The sequence below is a fragment of the Anguilla rostrata genome, chromosome 2, assembly GCF_018555375.3.
Source record: "Anguilla rostrata isolate EN2019 chromosome 2, ASM1855537v3, whole genome shotgun sequence".
Classification (NCBI taxonomy): Eukaryota; Metazoa; Chordata; class Actinopteri; order Anguilliformes; family Anguillidae; genus Anguilla; species Anguilla rostrata.
Window position 1 is genome coordinate 9,920,507 of NC_057934.1, and position 13,924 is coordinate 9,934,430.

The following is a 13,924-nucleotide window of genomic DNA, read 5'->3' on the forward strand; positions in this document are numbered from 1 at the left end:
GTGCATGGGATGGCAAATTAGAAAATAAGTTAGAAAATAAAGCGACTGATCCTGTAAGGCAGTAGACAGAACGCTAGGAGGTGGATTGTTCAGATGACAGCCTTGACTCTGATTGTGATGTCTGTGGCAATTTCATGTATCTGCGTCTTCCTGCAATGCATTTCTTCCTTGTGCCATCTGCCTTTGACAACCCTTCATAAATGAAAAGAAAAAGGTGACAGGTGAATTCTGTAAATGTTTCTTTCTGGCATCGAGTCAGAATGCCTGCAGGGAGACGTGCAAGCTTCCAGCTTTCAGCTGATTGCCGCGCTCATTTTAACATCCTAAAATGAAAAGCAAACAACTTGAATTGGCTCATTCTCTGGAACAGATCAACCAGCGAGCTGTCCGCTGTCAGAAAAGGCCCCTTAAAGTGTTTAGGAGGCGCAATGAATCTGTAAAATATTGGGATTTTTGAAACCTGTGCACATTTCTCATTTTGCGCACAGTCAGCTGGGGAATAGATGGACTGATGTGCACTTGGGACCCAAAACCTCAAAATCTCTACCTACCTGTTGCAATAAGCTGATTGCAAGTTGCATGCATTTTCATTGTGAGCATGTAGACAATCACACAGGTCAGCTTAAAGCTGAGCAGTTGTACAGCAACCTGCAAGGAGAATGTGAACTTGTGGAAGAACCGATGCATAGCTTGGCTAGGTAGTGGATGGGCCAATGCATTTTTGTGCTACAAATGCACTGTGGTGTTCCCATATTCATGGGATTTGGTTGTCTGTTGTATAGGATGTATGTGACCATTAGGTTATACAGTTGAGCAAGACATGACTTTGATGATCTAGAGTGATGTTTTTTTTTATATATCTTTGTAAGATTGTTTATTGGCAGTGACTAGATGGTGCTAAGTAGGCTGGAAAGGCAGGGGGAGAAATTTGTTGAGAGGGTAACTAAGTCCATCAATTTCAGGAAAGGGTGGGATTGTGAGATAGGAAACAGAGTAGATGGGTAGATAGTGTTTCAATAGTTTGAGTTTGTTCTAGAATTGTGGTAAAGATGCAGGGACTGGTCTGCAACAATAGTCATTTCTTTTTGGGTCAAAGAAACGCAAGGTTGCTGTCACCAAACTGATCATTGTAGTCTTGGAAACATGAATTGGCATGTATTTTTTATTTTACTAGCATGTTTCAGGAAAAAATGGAGGTTAAAAAAGATGGGGTTAATTCCTCTGGAGACCTTTTACAACTTCAAAATTCAAAGGCAAGTACATAATTTCATATAAGACTTCCCAGCTACCTGATGAATAGTGCTCCATGAAAATTATATTAAGTGGATGAACTTCAGTTTCAACATATTATGAATGATTTGCGTGTGTGATTCAGGTTTTCTCCTGCTAACATGGCCAATGACACGTGAAGTGGAGGTGTCAGCTGGTGTAATTATAAATTGATTGATTGCTTGGTGATGTGAAAGTGAAAATCATTTAAATACCACTCGGATACTAATATCCTGGAAATGTGTAGCTTGTTTACTGATGGTATTGAAGTATTGGATGCTTTTTTGCGGGTAATGTTAGTTTGTAATCATGGGACATTCTAGGTGATTTTTGTGTTTCTCACCCCCCCCCCCCCCAAGAATCACAGATTAACTAAAATAAATAGAAACAGATAAATAAATTTGGCCTACTAAAAAATTATAAAAATAACAAATACTAAATTTGCTTTATTTGCTATATGAGGCAGGAGCCTGTTGGCATCGGTGACATGTTGGATCTATTTCTGAGTAAATGTTTGAGTGCTTGACCTTGATCCAATAGCAGTTTTCACTGGATTAAACCATATCTTACGCATACTGAGAATGAATGAACAAAATTCCCATTCCTCCTCAGTAAATTCCTTTCCCAAATCTTTCCTCCCATTGATCTCTAGTTTAGGTTAAAGTAGTTTGTAAAGAGTAAATTAAAGCGTAAAGCTGTGTAATCAATGTTTTGGTGTGGGTAGAGGAAAAAATTTAACAAATCTAATACTGTGGCCTCTGGGAGAGAAGGTAATTGGGGATTTAAGCAGAGGGCAAAGCTGTGGGCTCGTAAGTACCTAAAGAAATGGTTCTTGGGGAGTAAATACTTCTCTGCTAGTTGCTGAAATGATGCAAAAGGGCCATCAATATACAGTACAAGTCTTTGAGTGCTCTGATTCCCAGATTGAACCAAATTAGAAATGCATTATCTTCTAATGCATTATCTACTCCACCAATGGAGCAGAGGTGGGGGAGGTTCCGGAAACCAAAATGTTTTCTGAACTGCCTCCAGATTTTAAGAAAGGCTCTTACTACAACATTATGAGCATATGAGGAGGTGGGGTAATTAAGAGGGGAGCGCATAAGTGCCGACAAGGAGGCAAGATAGCAGCAGGAGGATTCAATTTGCAACCGTTCAGAGGGTCAACGCAGTGAGCATAAAAGAGACCAGTACTGTAACAGTACGAAGATCAGCTGCCCAATGGTAGAATTGAAAATTGGGGAAGATAATGGAAGCAGATAATGGACAATGATAATGATAATGGAAGCGGAGTCCAGTGATAAAAGTCTTGTTTAATTTTATTAACAGTAGAGGGAAGTTATTTTGGAATAGGTCATTGAATTTATCCGTAAACCTGAACTCCCAAATATTTGAATTTCTTTTGCATCACCTGGAAAGGGAAATTACGCTAAGGATATTCCCAGGCTGCTGAATGTATCAGGAAGTGTTCATTCTTAGAGAGGTTTCATTGACAGCCTGAAATGGATATTTTGTATTTTGAGGGTATTGAGAATGGAAAACTTTAGAGTTAAGTGATATATTGACTTGATGTGTCAAAAATTATGCACTGGGGGACCCTCAATAAATTTAATATAGCACATAGTTCAGTTCTATGCTATATTGGCATGGTTTTTATAGCTATTTTCATTGTTTTCATTTTGTGATAATATGTCTATTTTTTGTTGCATTAATTGTCTAATTATCTGACACACCTAAATACAGTGACAATGATATCTGATCATTGCATGAATTGGCAAACCAATTTCTTTTAATATTCTGCTCACTCATTCTTCTATTTAAGCAAAATGACATGGTCAGTTAAAATATGAATGTAATAATTCTCACCATCCATTTCCTGGAACACAAATCCTTTTGAACCTTCCTGTTTCCCTGTGTCTTTCCAAACAGTATTGGTTTTCTTTGTTGTGTGTGTTCCACACAGTATCTACCACAATAGCACACAATTCCTAACAGAGTTCCATAATCATAAATGTTGATGGGATAGATTTTTTGTTTCTCTAAAACCAATTAAATAGCTTATAGTGAAAGGGAATTATCAGTTCCTTATATTAGCTGCTGCATATTTGTTCAGTCACCAGATGTCTTCCAGAAGTTTAGAATGGGGTTATCAGAAGAAGAAAAAAACATCCAGCTGCTAAGAAAGCAAAAAGAACTATTCAGACTGACAGTTATTACTCTGAAAAATGTAGATTTTCGGGACCTCACCAGATGACAGTATTTTCATTCAGACCAAAAGGGGCCTTGGGTATATGACTGTTAAAACCTAAAATTCCAGGGATTTCAGAATTATACTGGGGAAATAATTTCCAAGCAAGGGTGAATTTTTCTCATTCTTCATTACTGTTGTGACAACTTCCATTACAGACTCTGTCTATCGGTTGTCAGAAGGTGGCATTTTGGGTTCCATTGCTATGGTATAACGTTTCTAGGTATTCTTTCCCTTATTGGTCTAATGAACCAGATGTGAGATGATAATGGTATCCATTAACTGTAACAAAATTAACAAGAAGGCCCAGTTAGAGGCAGAACCCTGTTATTTCAGATTTAGTTACTGATGTGAATCAGAAAAGGAAGTTGGTGCTATGTCATAACAGTACTTCATAATATTTTGCTCATTTCTTTTACAGTACCAGATGAGAAAATCTCTCAAACTCCAGTCCTGTGGACAAAAATGTCTTAGCTTCCATCAATCCTCAAATTTGAGCTTTTAACCATCAATGAAATGAGAATGCCTTTTGGGTGGAATAATGCAAATTCTATGTATTGTATAAACTTTATATTCAAAACTTTATACTCTCTGGAGTCTCTCAGTTTTTAAGCATCAATTTCCCAAGCATTCAACAATGATCATTATTCTGACGCAACTCTTTTTCAGAAATAGTAAGACTGGTGCATTCAATGATTTTATAAATGGAATGTGACGACATTTGAGTACATATTGCAAATACTGCATTAAATCCTTTCATGGGCATACTATGCAGTACACATGGTTGTATAGAAGATAATGATGAAATCAAAGCCCAAAGTCTACAGCTGAAGTTTATCCTGCAAGAATATGGGAAAAGCAATGACTTCTATGAGCTGATTATCCAACTGGCCATTTGGCATTGGTGATTTCCATCAGATTTTTAGTAACAGAGTAACCACAATATATTTAAGGAAATGTGCTACCTCTAAATCTCATGATTAACTGTGCTTGGTGGCAGTGCTTGTCATTGAAAGTTGCAATACATTGAGTATTTGCATTGATGTAATACATTGATACATTGATGTGCAATGACACTCTCAAATCCTCCTAGCCAAAATCCTAGCCCATTAATTTGGTCCAGTTTCTATATTCTGTCAACAGGACAGTGGTCAGCAGCCTTTACTAAAATGCATTCAGCATAATCCATTTAAGTACTATGTTGAACGCATTTAAATATTTCCCTTGATGGTAAGTGGTATAAATGGTATAATATAGTCTTCAAAGTTTCATGTCATTGGAACAGATGAGTCCTTAAGCCCTCTAATGGTAGTCCTCATCTGCGTCTGTTGAAAAGAACAGCATTATTAGTGTACCTTTGTAAAGCAATTGTAAATAAATTCTAGTCTGTACATTTATGAGAGTTACAGCGGATTGACGGGATTTGAAGTGTCCTCTTCCAGTAAGTTAACCCTCCTGTTCTGTTCATTTTTTAGGTACAGCAAAAATGTTCCCGGGTCAATCCCCATACAGGGGGGGTTTGCAAATACATGAAATGAACCATTTTCATTTAAAATGTTGATTACACTAATTAAGGCCAGTAGAAGAAGTTTCATACTGAAAAAATAATTTTAAGTATTTTTCCTAGATTTTCAAACTTTAAAAAGGGTCAATTTGACCCGCAACATAACAGGAGGGTTAATTACTCAAATGGCTGACATGTACGGTGACTTAGACTGTAGTACTTGAAAGTACTATGAACAGTGCTTTTTTCCCCTGAGGAAATTAAACTATTGGCCCATAGCTCTTCCAGACCCTGCCTCATTTGGACAGCATTAAATGCTACGTTACTTAAAATTTACAGTGTTGCTTCCATTCAGTGACCCATCTGCTATTATGAGTTTTTTGTATGATAAGAGGAATTTGTGGAATCATTATTATTGTTACTACTGTTGTTGTTGCATTTGCCAAATGAGCAAAACGTGGAAAGAAAATGCATCAACTCCAATCATTGGAAGAAACTGTTGAGAATTTTGTAGATGATATTGAGTATAAACAATCAATCACACATATTGCCTGGATGGATTTTTTTCCAGGGTGTGTCATAGTCTGTATATAAACGTCGTTGTATAAAGACATAAGTTTTGTTGAAAGATAGCTGGCGGCCTGACCTTTTGGGGATTCTTGAGCGGAATGCGTCAAATTGGCAAACAGGACCCTTAGCCAATTTGAAATCAGGCTGGAAGAACTGATTATAAGCTCTTTTGTAACCGAACAATACAGGGTAACGCAAATTAACCGACATTACAAAAACCCAACTTGAATATGAAAGCGCCTGTAAATCTACGAAAAGTTAAATAGCACTTATGTTGATCAGTATCAGGGCTGACAGGGCGTGGAAATTTCTTGAGACTACTCTGTATCCCCCTTGTCTGATTTGCAACTGAAGTAGTCGAGGGGAGGGGCTCTGCTCTAGACGTAGCATTTTTAAAAAGCTGTGCTCAAACTCCCGGTACATCTGATCGCGAAAGAAGGTAGAAAGTGGACTGCTGATATTTTCATATTTTTGTACAAGCACATCAGTAAAATGCATGATTTCGTTCATATTGAGCTGACGCAATGACATGGATTGACATAGATAGACGCAATGAGAAATATATATTTCCCTTATTTCGTACTTGAAAATTACTATGTCAAGGTTTCAAATGACATCAGCCTATGCTACTTTTTCTGTATTTTATGATACCTTCTTGAGACTGTTGAGAATATATATTTTAAGAAGAAACAGGATTTTAAAAAATTTTATCTGTCATCTTCAGGCCAGCACATCAGATATTTTTGAAATATGCAAGGTAAGAATTACTTGTTTTATTTTAAATAATACTATTATTTGTCTACAACATGTTCTATTAATTTCGCATCTGTAAAAATGGGCGTGCATGTACAAGTTATATAATGTGGCATATTACTTTTAATTTAATGTAGCAATATGCGATACGTGGTTGTTTACTTTTGGTAATAAGAAGTTGATGTAGTGTAATGGTAGTTCGCGAGTCAATACAATAATGCAATTGTTAAAATGTGTTTACATGTGCAATATGCATACGACAGTCCACATGTTCCATGTATTTTGTGCAGCTGAGGTAGAGAGGCTTTCAGCTGTCTACAGGTGGTGTAAAATCTTCGTATTACTCATTACGTCTTCAGCCTTTTATTTGGCAAATGGGATTTTTGTGCGAAGCTGCAGATTTTCACAAACCTACAGTTTATTGCACTGATTAGTCCTCTGACCTTTCCACATCAGACTCCATTCCAAGCAATATCGGGGAGAAATAAGGTGCGGAGGAACAGTGGACAGTATGTTGTCATGTGTAATGTTCCACAACTGATTCTGAGAGTTTTTAAATATCCTGCTAAAACATTTGTACAAAAAGAAGGTTCTTTGTGTAATTACAGGTCTTGGGTAAAGGATGTTTCATTCTCAACAAAATTAGCTGATTTCTTATTTCTTTCCTGTGTCTGAAAGTCCCATTTGCAGATTTTGTGATTTCTAAACATGCTAATTAGATAGTGTCAATCTCTGTAAAGACCATCGACAAGCTTTAATCGACAGCTCAAGGGAAAATAGTTGAGTGCCGTAAAACTGAAAATAAAGATGCAGGCTTATGCTTTTTCCTTTCTCATTGTTGTAGGGTCATCTGTTTTTCCATCTCCCAACATGAGCTCATTGGACTGGAAAAAAGGACACTACGGTTCAACCCTGCAGGACATGAACAATTACACTTTCTCCACATACTACCAACACTCTCTCCCTGTCGCAATTATATTTATCTTTGCCTACATCTTGATTTTCTTTTTGTGCATGACTGGTAACATAGTTGTTTGCTTCATTTTATTAAAGAACAAACAGATGAGGACTGTCACTAACATTTTCATTCTAAATCTGGCCATAAGTGATCTCCTTGTAGGCATATTTTGCTTGCCTATTACCCTTATGGACAATTTAATAACAGGTAGGTAAAAAAAAAAGGATGTGTGTTGAAGTAAACAAAAACTGTATTGCAACACAACATTGTCACAAATGAAAGGAGCACCCCAGTGGTGCTGCGAACGGACTTGGGCTTAGCACCCTGTTGCCTCTACAGTAAGGATCGAGTCTTATTTAACCAGCACCGATGGTGTCTAGAATGAAGGGACCACAACATGAGCAATAGCATCTACCAGAGATAGAGGATTCAGTGAGCAGCGTATCCCATTCCTCTAAATAGCAATCCTTCTGGCAATTTGGATGCCTGTGATCTTGCCGGCATCATCTGCGCCACTTGCACAGTCCGGTGCTGTACTACCGGTACAGTAGAGGCATTGTTGTAAAATGTATAGTGGCCTTTGCACACATCTCAGAAATATCATTCTAATACAATCAAAAGAAATTGTTTTTCCCTTTGACTTAGAGCACCTATGGAATGTTACAATGTATGTGTAATGTACTTTACCTTGTATTAAGTAATTCAGTTACCTTAGAAACTACCTGAAGAGCAGTGTGCTAAGTATGTTTTATGATGGCATTGTGGAATATATTTCTCTTCTGGATTTACAGGATGGCCGTTTGATATATTTATTTGCAAGATGAGTGGCCTAATACAAGGAGCATCGGTGTCAGCATCTGTCTTCACCCTTGTGGCCATTGCAGTGGAAAGGTTCTTTGTTCTCCCTATTTACAATAAATCGAATAAAATTTATGTGCATAGGGCATTTCACAAACATCTATCACTATACACTTTACAATGGACCCTGGCCTAAACCCCCACAAGAGCAAACCTAAGGCAATGGTGGCAAGGGGAAAACCCCCTTGATTAGACAGATTGGAAAAAAAAAACCTTGTGGTGGGTTGGGCCAGCACAGGGTTGTGGGTTTAAATCAGTCATTGTTCATGTTAAGCAATATATCAGCAGCTAGGTGGCAGCCCTGAGGTGGCAGCTGGGACAGTGGGTGAGGCCAGGTGGCAGCAGTGGGCGGCGCCAGACAACAGCATTCGGGCCACATGCCCCGCCCCCGGTATTGGGAGAAAAAATTTAGAGCAGGCAGTTAGGGAAGTGCAGTACATAGCGACACTGACACCAATTGGGTATTATGCCAACAAGTGGCCCATCCAGTAGTATTCTATAGCTGCATAACTAAAAGGACAGAGCTTGAGCACATACAGTATGCAGTCATGAGAGGGAAACAGCCCTACCCACTGATCAAGAGTCAGTCCAGGAAAAGTGGGGTTACAGCAGTTCACGGGTGACAATCAGGAAAGGATGCTTCCCCACAATACTCTATGACTACAGGCTCTTATTAAGGTGGTCAGATAGCAGGGCATTGCAGTAAACTAGCTTAGCCATGACAAATGCATTAATCAGTTTCTCTGCATCCCCTAATTAAAGGAGGTACCTAATTTGTGCTAAGTTCCATAACTGAAAGCCACTCTGGATATTTTTTATGTGTGTGTCAATAGTTGCATCCTGGTCAACAGTAACATCAATGTTTTTCACATCCATACTTGATGCAACAATACCAAAATCTAAATAGCTTTTTGGGGCATACAATCAACATTTTAATCTTATCTGAAATTATGAGGGGATTTCATTGGTGCTACTGTTTACAGTAATAACAATAAAGGATTGCATTTATGTAGTGCTCTTTATCTCATTATCTCAAAGCACCTAAAGGGCAGTTAACCCCAAAAAGTAAAATAAAACAATATTTACACGTGCGCAGAGTTATCTCTCCAGCCAGACAGTTTCGCTGAGATTTCATGAGTTTTCTAAATATTTGCTGCAGCTCACTCTGATACAACGGACCTCAATGGTGCCGGCGCTCAAATTGCCAAAACATTTACATTCGAAAAGCGCAACAGCAATGTTTCTTTCCAAATATAATGACACGGTTACTCACAAACATCAACAGACCATGTTGTGCATTTTCATCAAAAGCTGTTTTCTACCGAAGTACGCTAACTGTAGCCTACTGAATATCAGTGCAACGCTCAACCGAAGCACGCCAGTATTCTGGGGTACAGTGTCAACATTGTTTTGAAAACATTCTTCGTCTTAACGATGTCGACACTGCGCCCCAGAATACCGCTGTGCCTTGTTTGAGCGGTTGCATGGGTATACACATTTGGTATAATTCTGTAGAAAGCAGTGTTTGATGAAACCCCACAAAGTCTGTCGATGTTCGTGAGTAACCGTGTCATTATATTTGGAAAGTATTGCTGTTGAGCTTTTCGAATGGAAATTTCTGGCACTTTGAGCGCCACAAAGATTGGCACCGTTGAGGTCTGTTGAATCAGGATGAGTTGCAGCAGATATTTAGAATAACTTGTCAAATCACGGAGAAACTATTTGGATGGATAGACGGCACGGCAGGCAAGTGGAAATATAACGTTATTTTATTGTTAATGAACTGCACCCTTTAAGAGTAAAGGGGGAAGTCACCACAACTGCTAACAATGTTTAGCACCCACCAGCGTGAAGGACAGCAGCATACATTAGCTGCTGTACAGTGGGAGGAAACGACGGAACCAATTAAAGTGGGATATGATTAGGCGGCTGGTTGAGGGATCCAGGTTTGGAATGTTGCCAGGACCCTAGGGAATCCAGTACTATTTACAGTAAGTGCCATGGGATCTTTAATTATCACAGTGAGTCAGGAATTTGGGTTTCACATCTCATCCTCTGTAAGAAAAATAAAATACAACAATGTTCTTCAGACCTGCTGTCCTGAATTAAATAAACAGTATTCCTGAAAATTCATAAGTGAAGAATGATGCATAGCACCAATGAACACCCCCCCCCAACCCCCGAGGTGGAATAAACATCTCTCCTTCTTGTATTCCAGGTTTCGGTGTATCATCTACCCATTTCAGCAGAAGCTCACCCAAAAACAAGCCTCTGTCACCATTGCGTTTATCTGGACCCTGGCTGTCATCATCATGTGTCCATCTGCAGTGATACTGACCGTCTCCAGGGATGAGTGCCACTTCATGGTGGACAGTCAGAACAACACCTATCCGCTCTACACCTGCTGGGAGGCCTGGCCCGAGAAGGAGATGCGAAAGATCTACACCACGGTGCTCTTCTCCCACATCTATCTCGCGCCGGTCACCCTCATCATCATCACGTACGCCTGCATCGCCCTCAAGCTCTTCAGGTCTGCCGCCTCCGTCGGGGACGTCCACGCCGACGACGACAGACACAGGGTCTCCAGGAAGAAGATCAGGGTCATCAACATGCTGATTTTTTTGGCGCTGCTGTTCACGGTCACCTGGCTGCCCCTGTGGACCCTGATGCTCCTGACGGACTACAGCAACCTGACCGCCAGCCAGCTCAACCTGGTGACGGTCTACATCTTCCCTTTCGCCCACTGGCTGGCCTTCTTCAACAGCAGCGTCAACCCCTTCATCTTTGGCTACTTCAACGAGAACTTCAGGCGCGGGTTCCAGGCGGCCTTCAGGTTCCAGCTCTGCTTCCTGAAGATGCGGAGCCATCGCAGAGCGTCAAAGAGGAGGACGCATAACCGTGTTTTTGTGGAGGTCCAGCCTCACAAATCTGGCAGTCACGAAAACAGGAAGCGGAAAGGTATACACGGTGGAAAAAAACAAAATGAGCTCGTGCTGGAAGACCTTGATTAGAAAACGTAATTAATTATCTATCCATCCTGTGGCAAGGTTGCGATGGAGAGAAAATGTGAATTGTAATTCTAAAGCTAAACTTGTCTTACTTTGAGTGAAATGAAGTAGGCTACAAATAATGCTTTGCCATTCTGATCAAAACAAATTTTTGCCACATGGGCTAATAATTAAAAAACCCTGGGAGCGATTTCTGCTTTAATTTACTCAAGTTGAGCAAGCTAGCTCATGGCATCCAGTTTTCGACTTTTCATTCAAATGAATTGCTTTCTCTTTGAGTCTCGAAATGCTACCAATGGCTGTGTGAATAGTATGACCAATAAACAACACAAATGTCAAACACCAAAAAACTATTTGCTCAGAAAAACAGGAGTCATTATTTTGTTGTGGTTCAAGTCTGAGCCATCACTTGTAATCTTTTGAAAAAAGACTCTGGAATTTCTACATTTACAGAATGCAGTGTATTTTATTTTCTTGCGTTTTGGCAATCCTGCGTTATTGTGACCACTGACACTATATGGTAAAATATATTAATAATATTAATTCCACTGCAAAGCTGACAGGTCATAAACTACTGTAAATATCTAAAGTATCCTTCATCACAGACAAAAACTGTCATCTATGCACTAAAACGGAAATATTATCAAAAACACCAGAAAGAGAACCGTCCCTTTAAGGGAAAAAATTCACCCATAAATATCTGCAGATCATAAGACAAACACCCAGAGTAGATGCATGTAATGCCCTGCTTCACTTCTCCACGTTAGACAAATTACTCACAATGATGTTGTTGAGAAGAACTATACTTTGGTTTAATATGGAAAGTAGTCATTTCTGTTCATGGTATGAATTGTCATTGTCTTTCAATCGTCAACTCTAATCATCATATACTTGAATAATTATATATACACACGTGTGGGTCTTTGTCTGCATCGATACAGCAAGTCAGCATGTCAGTACAATGCTTCTGTCTTCTTAAACGTATCTTGAAACTCAGTGTGTTTGCTATTTTCATGTTTCACTTGCCTCAATTTCCTGTGTCTTTAAGATGTTGTTGAAATGCTGAACTACAAAATTACACCGAGGAAGCAGTATTATGTTATGAATCAGCTTAATGAATTAATTACATTTAATCATTTTCTCTCTCAGTTTCTTGTAACAAGTGAGCCATTCTCAGACTAAATAAGTCATTTTAACTATGGTTTATTAGTGTTGGCTTTTTATTCTGGTGAAAAGGCTAAGATGACAATAGATAAATGTTATGAACAATTTCATATACTGCCAGCACTGTTGTTTCCTTATCTAAATTCATATATACATATATATATATATATATATATGAATTTAGATGCTGAATACTGACTTAAATAACTTAATTTGTCAATGCTGTGACTCTTTTTAACTGACAAATAAGTTGTGTAGCTAGCTAGCTAGCTCAAAAAATTACTGTTTTGAGCACTGACTGCACTTTACTTGAAACTGTATTAACATTCTGGCAGTAGGAATACAGCACCGCTCTTCCCCTACATCATCAATGACCTCACACAATGGATGCAGGAACTGCTCTCTCAGACCTCTTTTCAGCATAATCTTTGAAAATCCATCATTTTGTGATGACTCTGTTCTTTCTTGATGTTGTAATTGCTTCTCAATGTATCATTACTTCTTCCTCTGCTTGCACTGTGGTTGGATGTTGACATCAGCTGAGGGTTGCGTACAATGCAGGAAGTGTTGGTTTGTACTATGAAGGCCTGTTCATGCATGCAGACACAATGACCGTTGGGGCCACAATGATGCAATTATGGTTTCAGCTGCAGTCACCCGGCTGCAAATGCTTGAGTGCAGTCGATCGTGTACAGCTTAAATTTTCTGACAGTAGCTTGTACAAAAGTGAAATAACATAAATATGGAAATCTACAAGACATGCTTTTAGTCCTGAATATTTGCATTTACCAGAATTAATTATTATGAAAGGTTTTGCGATTGCAGACAGCTAGTCTGTGTACTGTAGGGGGCAGGGTAACAGCTTGTCTTTATTAAGTTTATCTTAGCTTTAAGTCATCAGACTAACGTAATGCATCTGCTGCTCTCCTAAGAAGTTACATGCCCCAATCCTTTCTCCTTTGAAAACTGATCATATGCTTATTGCCAGTAACTGTGAAATGTTTGTTACTATTTTGTTAAGCCATTGTCAATGTCTACTCAAAATATATATTTCTGTCAACCTACAGCGGTATGTTGTTTATTTATGTTTCCAAGAACACTTGTTACATGTGCTGGTCCTTTCAATATTGATAAAAAATCTTTTATTATGTGGAAAATAATTATACAACCGTTCTAACCAAGTTACATATAAATTCAATAAACGAATGGACAGTTATATGACTGCTCTTCATTGTTTGTCTAACTAATTTAAGTTATATATCAAACAATGATTTACCAATGCACATATATAGGCCTACGCAAAGGTATAGGCATATGCACTGGTCAATATTAAATAATCCATAAACAACGTGTGATTGTCTGACTCCTATTTTTTACTGTGTCTAAAGTAGAAACGTAAGTACCTTATCAAACGATTCCTTTAGCATTCAAGCGGGGAAACATGGGCAAGACACTTAAACCTGACCTTAATTGGTTTATCACTAACACAGTCAGCTCCATCTGTTTTTGACTGTTACCACGGTACGTCCACAGTTGGAAAAAAAAACCCCGAAAGATTCCGCAGTTTGATTCAAGATACGAACAGCTCAAAA

The 13,924-nt window shown here is 38.8% G+C and overlaps 1 protein-coding gene across 1 annotated transcript; it reads left to right on the plus strand.

Moving 5' to 3' along the window:
- Window positions 1-5,874: 5,874 nt before the first annotated feature.
- On the plus strand, window positions 5,875-13,396 carry LOC135245686 (neuropeptide FF receptor 1-like). The gene is made up of 4 exons (XM_064318914.1): window positions 5,875-6,348; window positions 7,189-7,509; window positions 8,094-8,193; window positions 10,379-13,396. Exons 1-4 carry the CDS (start codon window positions 6,342-6,344, stop codon window positions 11,169-11,171), a joined length of 1,221 nt encoding a protein of 406 aa, XP_064174984.1. The 5' UTR covers window positions 5,875-6,341; the 3' UTR covers window positions 11,172-13,396.
- The last annotated feature ends 528 nt before the right edge of the window (window positions 13,397-13,924 follow it).

What these genes read in the sequence shown, in the direction of transcription:
- LOC135245686 (XM_064318914.1), top strand. An exon ending in TATGGACAATTTAATAACAG is followed by an intron (nt 7,510 to 8,093) that starts GTAGGTAAAAAA and finishes CTGGATTTACAG; the next exon opens with GATGGCCGTTTGATATATTT. An exon ending in GTGGCCATTGCAGTGGAAAG is followed by an intron (nt 8,194 to 10,378) that starts GTTCTTTGTTCT and finishes CTTGTATTCCAG; the next exon opens with GTTTCGGTGTATCATCTACC.